Genomic DNA, 15,224 nt, shown 5'->3' on the forward strand with positions numbered 1-15,224 from the left:
TTAAAATATGTCAATTTAAATGATTGAGGTAAGGTCACAGGTCCTGTGACGGACTAACAATAAAAACAAATATTCATCGTAGATGGTGAAACCTAAAAGCAAAGTAAAAACAAAAAGTACCTGTAAATAACACGTGATTAGGCACTGAAGGTAAATAGTTTCCTTGGAATTATAGATGCCAGCTGGGGTCCTAGACTACCTTATTGGACCCCAGCATAGAGGTCCTAGAAGGCAAAAAAACTGGACCCTGGGTGCAGCACGTAGCGGTTTGTTGACCAGAAAGTCCTTGTTGGAAAAGCATAGGATTTGGGTCAGGGTATAACACTTCAAGATAGTCAGAGGGTCCGGCATAGATCTCCTCGAGACCCCTTACCCACCAGGGTTGCCCCTAGGTGGCTTGCTTCATCGTTGGGGTTCTTCCCAATCCTCTACGGATTGAGGTGTGCTGCGACTTAACGATTATGCAGGAGCTCTTGCTGGTATTTACTAGAAATTAAGTAGGAGGGAGTGGAAAAAGTGAAGTTAAAAAATACCCAACTAGTGGGCCACTATTTTATTCCCGCCCCTAGTTGGTAAGGTTAAAATCCAGGGGCTATTACTGAAAACTGGGACCATAATGAGTCTGTCTCAGTAATAGCTAGTCAACATGTTTCGAGCCGTTTCCCTATTGGCTCTTCCTCAGGACTACACGGGAACCTGCTTTCATTTGCAGCTCCGTAAGGGTATGCTTAAATAAGAGGGCATCCACTGACTTCACTGCCTCCTCGCCCCCAGGTGCCTGTCGCTTACCCCAGGCTTGCTACTACCTCAACAGCCTCAGTCTCTTTCCAGAGTCTTCACTTTCATAAGAAATGATGTTGAATATCTACCAAGATGTTAAGATTGCGCTGTCACTTGTTCACCAGTTGTGGCCCTTTCAAAGGTCCTTGATACCTGGTTGGGGGAGTATTGGGGGGGCACAATATAATCCGTTCCATTACCAATACCGACCACACTCGAAGAGCCTAGGTGGCTCCCATGTAAGCCTATCGAAGAGGAGTAAGCAGTAGCTTTAGATGTTGTTGAGCCGTGGCCACTAAGGTGCTTGTGGCCCCTGTACAATGGGTAGGTTGGCACCTGATGAAGCATGCCATCAAAAGAGAAACTGTTCTTCCCTCTGTTAGCTTTTTCAATGGAGATCTGCAGGGTTAGTTGTACAGAAGGTCTCTGCCTTTGAAACATGTAGCGGTCTTCTTGTAGTGGACCTTCTGCAGGACACCGTGACGTGGTTTGCACTGCCTCTGCCTGTGTTCTGGTCGTTCCGCAGGTAATTTGAGACCCTCCATTTTGTTGGACTATTTCACAGAAACCGAGCCAATAATAACAAAAAAGCAACCCTACTTCCTCAGGCTGTATGGGATCATGTCTCGAATCCCCGGGCCAACCTGCTTGACGGGCAGTGCATGCAGGCTTCTTTCTGTCTTGTGTGTCTGGAAATGAAATCTATTCAAGAAGCTTTATTTACAAAGTGGTCATGCAGTTATCTTTGTGTAAATAGGGACCATTTCTGGCATTCTGAAACTTGAACCTCTGGGCGGCAGTTCAAGGAATGAAACTTCGAAGTACAGTGTCCTGCTGGAGGAGTGTCCCAGTAACACAGGATTGGTGGAGTATTATGAGTCCTACTGAAGGGTACAGGTGAGGGGGGATATGGCAGAACTTTTCTTGTTTAAGTAGCCATACTTGGCGACACACCCGACCTTAAAGGAGAAAGGCCTAGGTGTACCAGAGAAGCACTGATCTGCTGAACGTCACTTGATAGTAGACTTCGCCCGGTCCTTTTAGGCTAAAGACGTTCATTTTGAGGAGATGGAAGGAGCTAGGTTAGCCTGTGCTAGCTTGATTGAGGTAAAGTGTGTAATGTTAGGCTGTGCTGGAAGAGGTTGTAATATGTTAGGCTAGGGTTGTTTTTGTTGGGTTAGAATAAATTCTGCCTGGCTGGGTTGGATTGCATTAGATTAGATTACGTCTGGTTTATTTTTGCCTTTATGCCTACCCAAATGGGTACTGATGCTTTGCACTGTTAATATCTTTTTTTTATAAGTTGTCTGTACCTCAGAAATGCCTTAGATATTTTGCTTACATACTGCCATTATGTCTACACCAATATGTACTGCTACTGTGCGCTGCGACAACAATTTCTGTATTTATAAGCTGTCTACCTCAAAAATGTATCGCATATTTTTTGTATGTACTGGTATTTTGCCTGTATATCTATCCCAAAATGTATTATGTAAACCACATAATTACTACTATGTAAACACTGTGAAGTGCTCTGATGCCTTTGTGTCAAGGTTGGGGTAAATTGTGTCTGGTTATGTTGGATTACATTAGATTATGCCAGGTTGTGTTGGATTAAGTTACGTCTGGCTGTGTTGAGTTATATTAGTTCATGCCTGGTTGTGTTGGGTTAAGTTATGTCTGGGTGTGTTGGGTTACATTAGATTAGTTTATGTCTGGCTGTGTTCGGTTAAATTATGTCTGGCTGTGTTGGGTCACATTAGATTAGTTGATGTGTGGCTTTGTTTGATCAAACAAACACAAAAATTGGTGTGATACCCTCAGAGAAATGCTGTTTGCTTAATCAGCAAGTCAGCAGGTTAGTACCAGAGACCCAATGAGTTCTCTGTGCGCTAATAGTTGTTTGTTACCTAAATTCAAGCCAATTGGACAAGGTTGTCTCACTCCAGGCGCGCAACACCCATTGGACTCAAAGGGCTTCAGCCCCCCCCCCCGTCGTGTGTGGCAGCCCGGGATGAGACACCTTCCCGGGCAAAAAAGCAGCCGCACCCGAGCACTTCAAAGGTCTTTAAAAGACCATTTGCATGTTAATGAGGCCTTGCTATTGTTTCACCCCTTCTAAGAGCCCCTGCAGCTCCACTCTGCCTATTGCTTAAAGTTCAGCCCCGCCTGAAATTTTTGCTCAGCCCCCCCCCCCCCCCCGAAATTTGGCTCTAGTTGCGCCTCTGTCTCACTCACATAATGTGACATGCTTCAGCATTTGCCATCTCGTCCCACCCTGGTAAGATGTTACTACCAGAGCGGGCTCAACCTCAGAATGGGGCTTTTCTGAGGGAGTTCTTTGATATTTCTTCTCTCAGGACAATGATTTAGGTCCAGTTTATGACTTTAAAAAAACATGGGATAATCCACTAAAGTATCCTTTAATTTGGTGGTATCCCTGGTTGATTAAAAGATTGCCAAGGGGCAAATACAGGAGGCATACTTTGGTGTAATGACCTGCATGCATCACTGTACAAATAATTATGCCAACATGTTTCTGCCTGTAATCAGCCGTGGGTCTAAGGCATTCATCAGGGCTGTGTCTATGCCCCCTACACTGCTATTAGTAAGAGCTGGGTGGGCTTAAAAGTAAACAGAGGACCTACCTGTCAACTGGTATCATAATTAGTGATAACCTACAACTATTTAGCTAGGTGCTTCATGGTCTGTTCGGGGTGGGTCTCTCCTGTAGTCACACTTTCATCAAGGTCGAGAACCCTCGTGTCACTTAACTTGCCCCATTGAACAGCCGTCTGGCACAAATATCATGCCAATTTTTGTGTTTGAGTTAGTAAGGGCAGGCGTGAGCCCCATACTGCTACTCTTGTCTCTCTTTGTTGGATTACATTAGATTACATTAGATTAGATTATGTCTGGCTGTGTTGGGTTAAATTAGGTCGGTTGGGTTAGGTTGTGTCTGGTTGAGCTGGGCTGAGTGGTGTTTGCTTAGGTCAGGACAGTCCATGTTAGATTAGGTTGTGGTCAGATCTCTCTTGGTCATGATCAGGTACTCGCTTGAGAAGCATTTTATACTGCCCTGTATAAGGCACAGCTGGCATCGGTGCTGATGCCTGCACCCTCTGGCTGCCGTGAACCCCCATATATTACACCCTGGTGGGTGGTGCTGGGGACTTCCCAGCACTCCTTCAGGGCTGTCACCCTTTTTAGGGAAAATGGCCCTCTGCTTGTTTTGCTGTTCTGGAAGGGAAGTGAAAAATGTGTGTAAATTGTCAGAATGCTTTTTTGAACATGCTAATTATCAGTTTGTTAGATAATACTTTAGACAACTCTTTCAATTCTAAAGTTACTTCTTCATGCATTTGCTGTTCTAGGTTTGCATTTCATAAGAGAATCTATAGAAGATGCAAACGTTGGCCGTAGAAGCCGTGAGGTAGGTGTGTATAATATCTCCAGACTTAGGTGTGGGGGTTCGCAGTGGACAATAGCCCCCAGATGTCTATATGAAAACTGTTATAAACAGTGGCATGCCGCCTGCCTGAAGCCTCGCTCACAGCACCCAGGTCTTCTTGAAGGGCTGTGACTTGAAAAGCACTCTGGGCGCTTTGTGACCTCTGTTTTGTTCATTATTTCATTGCAGTCGGTGAGGGGTTTCCCCTCTCCTAACATCTGCCTGTCGAGCCAGGGGAGGCCGGAGATGCTATTTTATGTTCATGTCACCTCTGGCCCTCCTTATTTCAGGAGAGGCTCAACAGCTCACCGACCACAGTTAGATCATTAGCAAAGGAACCAAAAGGCCTCAGAGCCCCCACAGACTCCACCCCTGCAGCTGACGCCAGACAGGCGCGGAACATTCTAAGCTGAAACTCTTATGACCATTCAGGTACACGGTGTTAGATTTACATGCGGTATGATACATTTATTAATGGAGTTCCATAATCTAGCACTAAACCAATAACATGAATTGAATATCTGAACACGAGGCACTGACCTTTGATGTTGAACAGATCGGAGAAGGATGTGACCCGACAGTCTGTGAATTATACAATGTGCATTTCTGGTCTCAAATCTCGGCTTCTCCACCTGACCAAATTGTGTGATTCACAGCCCAACGCATCTAGTTTAAGAGCACACTGAAGTCAGTTATCAAAAGAGCTGCGCTTCACAAAAACCTCATTTGCGGATTTTTTTTTTTTAAAGATATTTTTATTGCCATTTGATAATAATGTGACACAAATGTACATAAGAGCAGGATTTTGCATACTGTACACATATTTATGCATCCGGTTTACATTCCACTGTTGTGCCAATCTAGTGGATAATAATATGATGCATAGAGACATAATACTGCGCCTGAGAAAACATTAATCATACCATGGTGCAAACACCAATCAAATAACAATTTCTTTCAGTATACCTCGGGTCCAGGGTGACCATATGTATCCCTTACTTCTGGATATTAGGTTTGTCAACTAATATTTGTATCTATTCTCCTATTGGTTAATATGTACTGCTCTATATATGTGCTTCCTATTGGGAGCTGGAGAACTAAACCCAGCAACGCCATATTGTAAAAATAAAAAGTATAAATAATATGAACTCGGATAAAGTAAAAAACAAAACAGTCTTGAGGGTCAGAACTCTAGGGAAACATGCATTTACCCACGGTAGTTCTTTCATCTCCGTGGATCCCAGGATATATATTCCAGTACGATGGGGTAGGGGAGGGAGGTCTTCAAGGCAACCCATCTGTCTGAACAGTCAAGCAAACATTCAGAGTGGTCAACTGGGCAGAAGCATCCCCGGGGAGGGTGGAAACAACCACTTCTCCTCACTGTAGGCCTGTGCATCATACATCAGGGGGCCCCATGCACATCCTCCATGGGTGCCAATGTCTTCATCTCAGTCAAAGGTGTCTACCGGTTGCCCAGATGACCACAAGGCCCACTTCCCCCCCCCCCATTGTAGTCTCCTCTGCCATCCCAGGCCTCGAGCACTCCCACGAAGAGGCCCACCAGTGGGCGTCGTCATATCCCCCGCACGTCCTCCCTGATCAGTGTCCGCTCCTCTGCCCTGGCCCATATGTCAACATCTTTCTCCCACATCGCAACTGTTGGGCCTACCCTAGCACACCACCTCATTGCTATCCGTCTTCTAGCTAACACTAAGCCAGATCCACAAATCGGGTACCAACCTTGCGCGCCTTTTGACTGGGGAACAATACAAAGCGCATAGAGTAGCCTTGTACGGGAGTGCACAGTCCAACACCCAGTTGAGTGTGGCAACTACAGTGTCCTAGAATACTCGCAGCCCCGGGCACCTCCACATCATTTGCCCAAAATCTACCTCCGGTGCCACGCACCTGGGGCAAGCCCTCGACTCTCCTCCGCACATAACCTGCCATCTATGGGGGGGTCAAGTAGGTCATATGTACATAATTAAATTTGACACACTTGAATCTAGTATTTCTAGAAATTCGCTTGTGGTGCGCCACAATCGTACCCCATTCTGGGTCCGGAAGGTCTTTACCCAGTAGTGGCCCCACTTCTCCCGTGTCCTCCCCATTGGCGTCAAGGTCATCCCCAACTGCGCTATATAGAGCTACTAAACCAGGTGGTGTGCAGAGCCCAGCGACACCAGCTCCTGAAGAACAGCACGGGTCTCTATACGTCCTTACTAAAGCATGATAGGTCAAGAACTGGCCAGGGGGCAACTCGCATTGTGTCCTCAAGTTGTCTTGCGTGATAAGTGCCCCCAGTTGTTAACAATCAGCTACCGTGATGTGGCCCGCTACCAACCACTGTGACAGTTGTTGTCCTGTAAAAGGAAGAGGGAGCGTCACCAGGGGGCAGCCCCACAAACGGCTAAGCCGGGCATGTAAAGGAGTCCCAGCTGTCTTCTGCAGACATCTCTGCCAGCACTGTAAGGCCCCTCTCAACAACACTCCAGGTTGGGAATCGCCACTTTCGGATCGAGGAGCTTTGGTAATAGAGTCCTTTGATTGCCAGCTAACCCAATGGATCCCAGTTCCTTGAGACCCTCCCCATCCAACCAGTGGCCTATCCACTGAAGTTGGACCACCATAGAATTCAAATCAGAGGCACCAGGCCTCGTCACCAGGGGGTCTCTGGAGTACCACTAGAGAGACTCTGTTGAACGCTCCATCCCATAACAATTCTTGGAGTAGAGCATCCAAGTGATTAAACCAGGAGCGCGATATGTTAATGGGGAGGTTAACAAAAAAGTATTAACAATGTAGGCAGCATAATCATCTTGGATAAAGAGATTCGAGCCATTACTGGCAGTTTAAGGAGCGCCAGAATTGCACACTGGACCTAAGGGAACACATTGTTGGCCCCAGGTTTCCCTCTTTAAGGTTATCTAAAGGCATTAAACACCTGAATTCCCAAATATTCAAAGGACGTTGGTCACCAAATGAGCCCCGGGGTATACCAGGTGGCTGTACTGCTTCTGCTGTCATGGGAATCGAGTGCATTTTAGTTTTATTGACCTCTATTCTGGCAAGAACCGAAAAGCCACCCAGTAGAATCCGGGCGTTCTCAACCCCCTGTTGACCATCTGCCAAATACAACAACAGGACATCAGCATATAAATAAATAATTTGCTCCCTGCCATGACCCACACCCTTCTAACGGAAGAGCTCCGCCAGCGGCTCAATGGCCAGGGCAAACCGGAGGGGAAACAGAGGGCATCCATGCCTAGTGCCCCGTCGATGCTCGTACTGGGTGGAGACACCACCAGTCCTGGCCCTCGGGTGGGATTAGTGTATAATAGGTGAACCCATTTTATCCAACTGTCTCCCAGTCCCATCTTAATCATAGCTGTGTGGGGGAAGTCCCACCTCACTGACTCAAAGGCCTTTTCCCGGTTCACCGACATAAGGGCATCCGAGTAGCCGCCAATACCCGGAATAAACCCATACTGGTCGCCATGGCCGAGGCTTGGCACGTGAGGAAGCCTCACTTTTAGATGGTTAATATAAAATATGCTTCACATTTAACAACATAAGTGACAAAAATTGAGAACATGACAAACTGGCACAATTTAAATAACTTACGGCAACGTCTACAGGGAATGTATCATCTATTAAAAATATTACTTCCAAAAAATGTAACTCAATTCAGTGATATAAGAAGACACTGAGAAATGTTGAAAAATATATTTTTTCCCTTCAAAGTGTTTTTCATATTCTTCATGACATTTATTGCCTGGTGTACATATTTTGATAGCTCGGCTCGTGATGTGGTATGTGGAGACAAACAAGACTTGTTGTGGCTTGGCCCCAGGGTCACAGCCGAGTGGCAACCATGTTAAGTGTCGCCTGAGAACGCCTTCCTTCGGGCACATGGTGGCACATGATTTAGTCTATTGGAATGTTAAAATTAAAAAGCACGACCTCTGGCCCCTCTCGCTAAAAGAACGTGTTGTGTACTGGTATCCGGGGAGTCCAAACAGAGATTTTTATTTGTATATGACTTTTGCTACCATTCATATAACTAAGCGCCCTGGGCAGAGGGGTGGGGTGAAACGGTTTTAGAAACGAATTAATGGCTTTGGCTTTTAACAAGTGGTCAAATGCTGATAGGAGCGGGTCGTGACCGGAAGTGAGCAGGCGGAAGCGGTCACAGGCGTGCCTGGGGGGCCGCTGCGCTGTTGTGGTCGCGTGCAGCGGAGTGATAGCGAAGGAGTTGGATAATGAGAAAGAAGGGTCTGAAACAAAGTATATTTCTGTCACGTGGAGGGCCCTGTTAACCCAAATCTGACCTGTGCAGCTGCGGAAGAGATTAGGTGCGTGGGGTCACAGCCTGTGTAGGAAGAACACACTACCTCTTTTCAACCAAAAACCCCAGTGGCGGAAACTGGAGCAGGAATCTCCCCGAGAAGTTCCCGCCTCTTCGATGACGTCATGAAAAGAACCAGACCCTCTCCACCCCCACGTGTAAATGGTACCGCCTGATACTGGGCTTCCTGCTGTAGTACAATCGGCTTTTCTTTGGGAAACCCTTTACTCTAGTATTCCAGGGTGTTTGGATGCGCCCAGGAAAGCCCTTCTTGGATAAGGAATTCCTGCCTTGACCCGAAGCTTTGTTTTATGAAGAATTTTCTTCCAGGGGCTTGCGCAAGAAATGCAGTTGGGTATCAATGAAGGGTGAGCAACGTTTTTCCTTGTAAATCTTTAAGTTTTTTTCCTTCGCCTTTGGAAATAGGCCAGCCTCGCACCTTTGCAAGGGCGACAACGTTTACATTGCAAGGGAAACACGCATTGACAAAGCCAATAGTTATTGCCTTTGGGTCCTACCGGCTTTGCCAATGGTTTTTGGCAGTGCTGTCTAGTTATAGCACACAAGAAAAAAAGACTCAATAATGCGACCGTAATCACGCAGTGAGCAATGGCGGCTCCTCCGCTAAGGCGGAGGAGGGTCGCCCCAGTGCCCAGAAAGAAAAATAAAATGACCTAAACTATTGTTATCGTTTTACTTTTCCCATTGCATGCAGTCAGTGACCTTGTTCAATGTGGGGTGGGGCTGGCCAGAGCAGGGAGGAGTGGTGTGTACTCCCTAAGTCCGCATGAACTGTTTGACCGACCCTCATGGGTCGACCAAACAGATTATCGCACTTTGCATATTCCTACCAGCTGCATTACGCAGCCTGGTGAGGAACATGCACATGCTCCCTGTCCAGTCTGAGCGCCGATCAATGGTGCTCAGACCAATCACAACGCTGCATTGCACTGATTGAAGATGACAGGCACTTACATTGGTCAATTTTTTTTTTTTTTAAATGTCAGTGTGCAAAAGTGCTTTTGTAGAGGAAGGGCAGAAATTTGCTCCCTGGCCATCCAAAAAATATGAAAATTTAAAATGGTAGCAGAGGTGAAGGAGCGGGTGATGGAAAGGGGTGGGCGACTCTGGGGGTGTGTACTGTGAACACGAGAGAGAGCTACACAGGTGGGTGGGAGAGAATCACACGAGAAACAGTGGCACAGGGTGCAGGGGAAGAAGCGCTCTCACCAGTCTTTTTTTAATTGTATTTTTCACTTGTCTTAAGTGTCCTTTTTGTTCTTTGGAGTAAATCAGTTTAGTAGTTTTTGAGGTATTGACATTTGAAAAAGGTGTCAGTGGGCTTGAAAAGGTTAACACTTTTGTATATCTTATCAATTTAAAGGACACTTATTTATTTCTCATAGCTTTTGCTCTATTTGACAGATACTAGAAATTTGACAGACAGTATCTTGAGATTACTCTTAGTATTTTCAAATTCGCGTAGATACATGAAGGTGGGCCCAGTTAAAAGGGCAGGTGGGGACGAAAGGTGTTTATTTGCTGATAACTGTGTCTCTATGTGATGAATTCGCACAACATTTGGCCGAAACCTGGAATGATTTGATTTCTATTGGTGTATCAGGTTTTCTGCCAATCCATCAAAGGGGAGGAGAAGATAAAGGGTACTAGGTTATTACCTGTTTTTGGTTTGGCAATTTGGCTTATGGGTATGTATTAGTGTTTCTTGATATAGGCACTTTGAGTTTAGGGCTTGCTGGCATTAATGCGCTATCGAACTAAACGAAACATAACATAAAATCTAGGAACTAAGTGACACTTATGCTTCAAGGTAAGCAAGGAAAGGGCATACTATTTCACACTGTGGTCTTTATCTGCTGCAAAATTCGACCACTCTTAAAGGAAGAGGTGGCTGTCAGCCAGCTTGCGCTGCTGTCTCTTACTAGTAAACAAAGGTTTCTAGAGAGATCTTTAAATGCCATAGTAATACTCCTTCCTGGGTTCCCAAAATAGAGATACCACGGAGATCATAGGGCGAGATCGCCAACATTTTAAGAAGCGTCCTTTGTTCCCTTAAGCAAGGGAAGAAACTGCTTAGCATCACTTGTGTTGATAATAGGTTTTAGATTTCTGTTCAGTGGGGTATTTCGTGTATGTTGGCCTTATCGCTAAACGCCGGGGGAAGGGGGGGTCGGGCAGTAGGTATCTATCTGAACGCTTACATTTAATAAAACTGTATGTTGAGGGACTTGTAGTCTTGTATTTCCCTCAGCTTAAGTAGTTAGACTTACCTGTCTCTGTGATGTTTAAAAATGAAAAACATAAAACTGGATTCCTAGTGGTTTCCTGGCAGTGAATAATTACGAGACTAGTTGTTTCTTGTTACGGATCTATGTTTTCTGTTTTTTTGAATTGTTAAACATTAATAGAAACGGGAAACAGCATGTTTTTCAATGTTTTACATTAATTTAAAAAAAGTAAGAAAAGTAAGCCTGGTTTCGAGCTCCGCTTTATGCGTTTAGACCGGACTATCAGGCCTAGGCCTGTGCTGACGGAGTTCAAAACACCGATGAGATTTCCTTAAGTTGCTGTAGATGTGCACATGAGTTTGTAATGCTGATGTCTTCGGATGAGTGTGTTGTATCTTATAGCAGTTACTTTCACTCGCCCCCCACTTGCATTTCATTCCTCCATGTATAAATGTCAATTCCTGGAAGCCGTGCTCCCTTGAGCCTGCAGCCGAAGGGTTCGTTGGGTTAGTGTATCCACTGAATACTTGGGTTTTCCTGATGCGGATGTGAAGAGTAGCATTGATTCAGGTGAAGACTCAAATTCTGAGCACGTAGAAGTAGTTAGGTTTGTGGCCTTGTCTATAAGTTTTCTGTTTGTTATTGAATATTGTCGTGCAGCGTATTCTTGGCGATCTGTGTTCTCATTGTTCAGCTATTTTTGCAGTCCTTGTTTTCTCATGAGAGAAAGCGCATGTGCAATGTCTGCATGGCCTAGTTAATGAAAGCCTTTTTTCTCTTTTCAGGTGTTGACTGTGGTCCGCTGACCCTGTACGTTATGCTGAGCCGGGGCCAGGTTCAGGATGAGTTTAAAAGATGCCGGCGACAGTGGATCCGAAGGGAAGGCGTGCTATCATCTTTATATTTACCCCCAGCTCTCGTCAGAAAGCCATGGCTGTTGTGTCGTTATTGCTACCAAGGAGTCCACTGCCTCGGACGTGATCAAGGACGTGATCGAACGCTTGAGTCTGGACGTTACCAGATGCTACCTCCTGGCTGAGGTGAAGGAGTCTGGGGGTGAGGAGTGGGTGCTGGATGCCAACGACTCTCCGGTGCAGAGGGTGCTGCTTTGGCCTCGCCGGGCCCAGGAGCAGCACTTGCAGACTGATGGCTATTACTTCCTATTACAGGAGAGAAACTTAGATGGGTCTATCAAATATGTCTATACGGGGCAGGTTTCGAAGGAAAAGGAAGCTCGTCAGTTGGTTGAAAGGGGCTTCCTACCACGGCGCCAGGAGGACTATGATGATTTGTGCAACCTCCCCCAGCTCACAGAGACTAGCATTTTGGAAAACCTTAAGACCCGCTTTGAAAAGCACAAAATTTACACATATGCTGGCAGCATCCTCATAGCCATCAATCCCTTCAAGTTCCTACCCATCTACAACCCTAAGTATGTCAAGCTGTACGACAACCACCAGCTGGGGAAGCTTGAGCCACACATATTTGCCATTGCAGATGTAGCATACCACACCATGCTCAAGAAGCATATCAACCAGTGCATTGTCATCTCCGGTGAGAGTGGCTCTGGCAAGACACAAAGCACCAACTTCTTGATCCATTGCCTCACCGCGCTCAGCCAGAAGGGCTACGCCAGCGGAGTAGAGAGGACAATTCTGGGCGCAGGACCAGTCCTAGAGGTAAATTGACCGTTTGGCATCATGTAGGTACATTAATAATAGTTTAAACATGGTTACCCACAAGCAGTTTGGTGAATGTTTTTGGTCCACAACCCTTCAAGAAGCATTTTATCTCTAGGCATAAAGTTCCATCTGTGTCTGTCCAGTCTCCCACCTAATCTTGCAGACTCTCTGCTAAGTCATCATTGGCTCCCCTTTCTCCTCTCAGCAGACGCTCAGATCTGTCTCCTCTGGCTTCCTTCCAGCTCTCAACAGACCTTTCCTAAGTCTCTCCTGGCTTTCTTGAGGCTGACGTTAACCCTCTGCTAGTCTCCCATGGCTTCCATCCTGCTCTTAGGAGACTTCAGCTAGACCTCATTGGCCACTAACTTTCTGCTTTCAGCAGATCTCCTGGCAAGACACTTCTTGTTCCATACCTCCTCTCAGCAGACCATTTACTGAGTTTCCCTACCCACCCCCTGCTGCAGACTGTAGTTCTTTTTCTAGTCTCCCTTGGATCCCTCCTTGCTCTCAGGGTGGAGACTTCTGCTTGTCTCCCCTGGATTTCCCTTCTTCATTGAAGCGGACCCTCTACTGCGTCTTACCTGGCACCCTCCTCTCAGGTGACCTCTGCTTGTCTCCACTGCTCCCTTTCTTGCTCTCCGCAGACCCTCTTCTAGGGCTTTACTGGCAACCTCCTCTCGGGAGACCGCTGCTCATCTTCCCCTGCTCCCCTTCCCCTGCTCCCCTTCTTGCTTTCAGTAGACCGTCTGCTAGGTCTCCACTGGCACCCTCTTCTCGGGTGACCTCTGCTGATCTTCTCTGCTCCCCTTCCTGCTCTCAGCGGACCCTCTGCCAGGGCTCTAGTGGGCCCCCTCTCGGATTATATCTGCTTGTCTTCTTTGCTCCCCTTCTTGCTATCAGCAGACCCTCTGCTAGAGCTCCACTTGCACCCTCCTCTCGGATGACCTCTGCTTGTCTTCTCTGCTCCCCTTCTTGTTCTTCCCTGTCCCTCTGCTAGGGCTCCACTGGCGCCCTCCTCTCGATTGACCTCTGCTTGGCTTCCCTTCCCGTCTTGCTCTCAGCGGGGCTCCACTGGCGCCCTCCTCTCAGGTGACCTTTTCTCGTCTCCCCTTCTCGCTCTTAGCGGACCCTCTGCTAGGGCTTCACTGGCGCTCTCAGGTGACCTCTGCTTGTCTTCCCTGCTTCCTTCTTGCTCTCAGCGGGGTTCCACTGGAACCCTCCTCTCGGGGGACCTCGGCTTGTCATCTCTTCTTCCACTCAGCGAACCCCCTGCTAGCGCTCCACTGGCACCCTCCTCTCAGGTGACCTCTGCTTGTCTTCTCTGCTCCTCTTCTTGATCTCAGCAGACCCTCTGCTAGGACTCCACTGGCTCCCTCCTCTCGTTTGACCTCTGCTTGTCTTCCCTGCTTCCCTTCTTGCTCTCAGCAGGGTTCCACTGGCACCCTCCTCTTGGGGGACCTCGGCTTGTCATCTCTTCTTCCACTGAGCGGACCCCCTGCTAGCGCTCCACTGGCGCCCTCCTCTCAGGTGACCTCTGCTTGTCTCCCCTGCTTCCCATCTTGCTCTAAGCAGACCCTCTGTTAGAGCTCCACTAGTGCCCTCCTCTCAGCGAACCCTCTGCTAGGGCTCCACAGGCGCAATCCTCTCGAGCAACCTCTGCTGGTCTTTTCTGCTCCACTTATTGCTCTCCTCGGACCCTCTGCTAGGGCTCCACTGGCACCCTCCTCTTGGGTGTCCTCTGCTTGTCTCTTCTGCTCCCGTTCTTGGACTCTGCGGACCCTCTGCTAGGGCTCCACTGGGGCCCTCCTCCCGGGTGACCCCGGCTTTTCTTCTCTGCTCCCCTTCTTGCTCTCAGCAGACCTTCTGCTAGGGCTCCGCTGGCGCCCTCCTCTCGGATGACCTTTGCTTGTCTTCTCTGCTCCCCTTCTTGCTCTCAGTGGACCCTCTGCTAGGGCTCCACTGGCCCCCTCCTCTCGGGTGACCTTTGCTTGTCTCCACTGCTCCCCTTCCTGCTCTCAGCGGACCCTCTGCTAGGGCTCTACTGGCGACCTCCTCCCGGGTGACCTCTGCTGGTCTCTTCTGCTCCCGTTCTTGGTCTCTGCGGACCCTCTGCTAGGGCTCCACTGGCACCCTCCTCTCGGGTGACCTCTGCTTGTCGTCTCTGCTCCCCTTCTTGCTCTCAGCAGACCTTCTGCTAGGGCTCCACTGGGGCCCTCCTCCCGGGTGACCCCGGCTTTTCTTCTCTGCTCCCCTTCTTGCTGTCAGCAGACCTTCTGCTAGGGCTCCACTGGCACCCTCCTCTCGGGTGACCTTTGCTTGTCTTCTCTGCTCCCCTTCTTGATTACAGTGGACCCTCTGCTAGGTCTCCACTGGCACCCTCCTCTCGGGTGACCTCTGCTCGTCTCCCCTGCTCTCCTTGTTGCTCTCAGCAGACCCTCTGCTAGGACTCCACTGGCACCCTCCTCTCAGGTGACCTCTGCTCGTCTCCCCTGCTCCCCTTGTTGCTCTCAGCAGACCCTCTGCTAGTACTCCACTGGCACCCTCCTCTCAGGTGCTCCCCTTCTCGCTCACAGCAGATCCTCTGCTAGGGCTCTACTGGTGCCCTCCTCTCGGGTGACCTCTGCTGTCAGCATTCACACTGTTAGTCAGTTTTTGGGGTTTTTTTGTACAGAGTTTTATATAGTGCGAATTTGACCCGAATCGGGTAGCGC

The 15,224-nt window shown here is 48.0% G+C and overlaps 1 protein-coding gene across 13 annotated transcripts in view; it reads left to right on the plus strand.

Moving 5' to 3' along the window:
* LOC146772312 (unconventional myosin-IXb-like) overlaps window positions 1-15,224 on the plus strand; it is a 373,359-nt gene that overhangs the window by 92,716 nt on the left and 265,419 nt on the right. For all 13 annotated transcript variants that reach the window (XM_085638103.1, XM_085638105.1, XM_085638104.1 and 10 more), the window contains exon 2: window positions 11,617-12,510. In XM_085638103.1, coding sequence (XP_085494229.1) covers window positions 11,674-12,510 — 837 coding nt within the window. In that variant the 5' untranslated portion in view covers window positions 11,617-11,673. The remainder of the gene's footprint in view (window positions 1-11,616; window positions 12,511-15,224) is intronic.

The sequence above is a fragment of the Triturus cristatus genome, chromosome 12 (assembly GCF_964204655.1).
Source record: "Triturus cristatus chromosome 12, aTriCri1.1, whole genome shotgun sequence".
NCBI classification, from domain to species: Eukaryota; Metazoa; Chordata; class Amphibia; order Caudata; family Salamandridae; genus Triturus; species Triturus cristatus.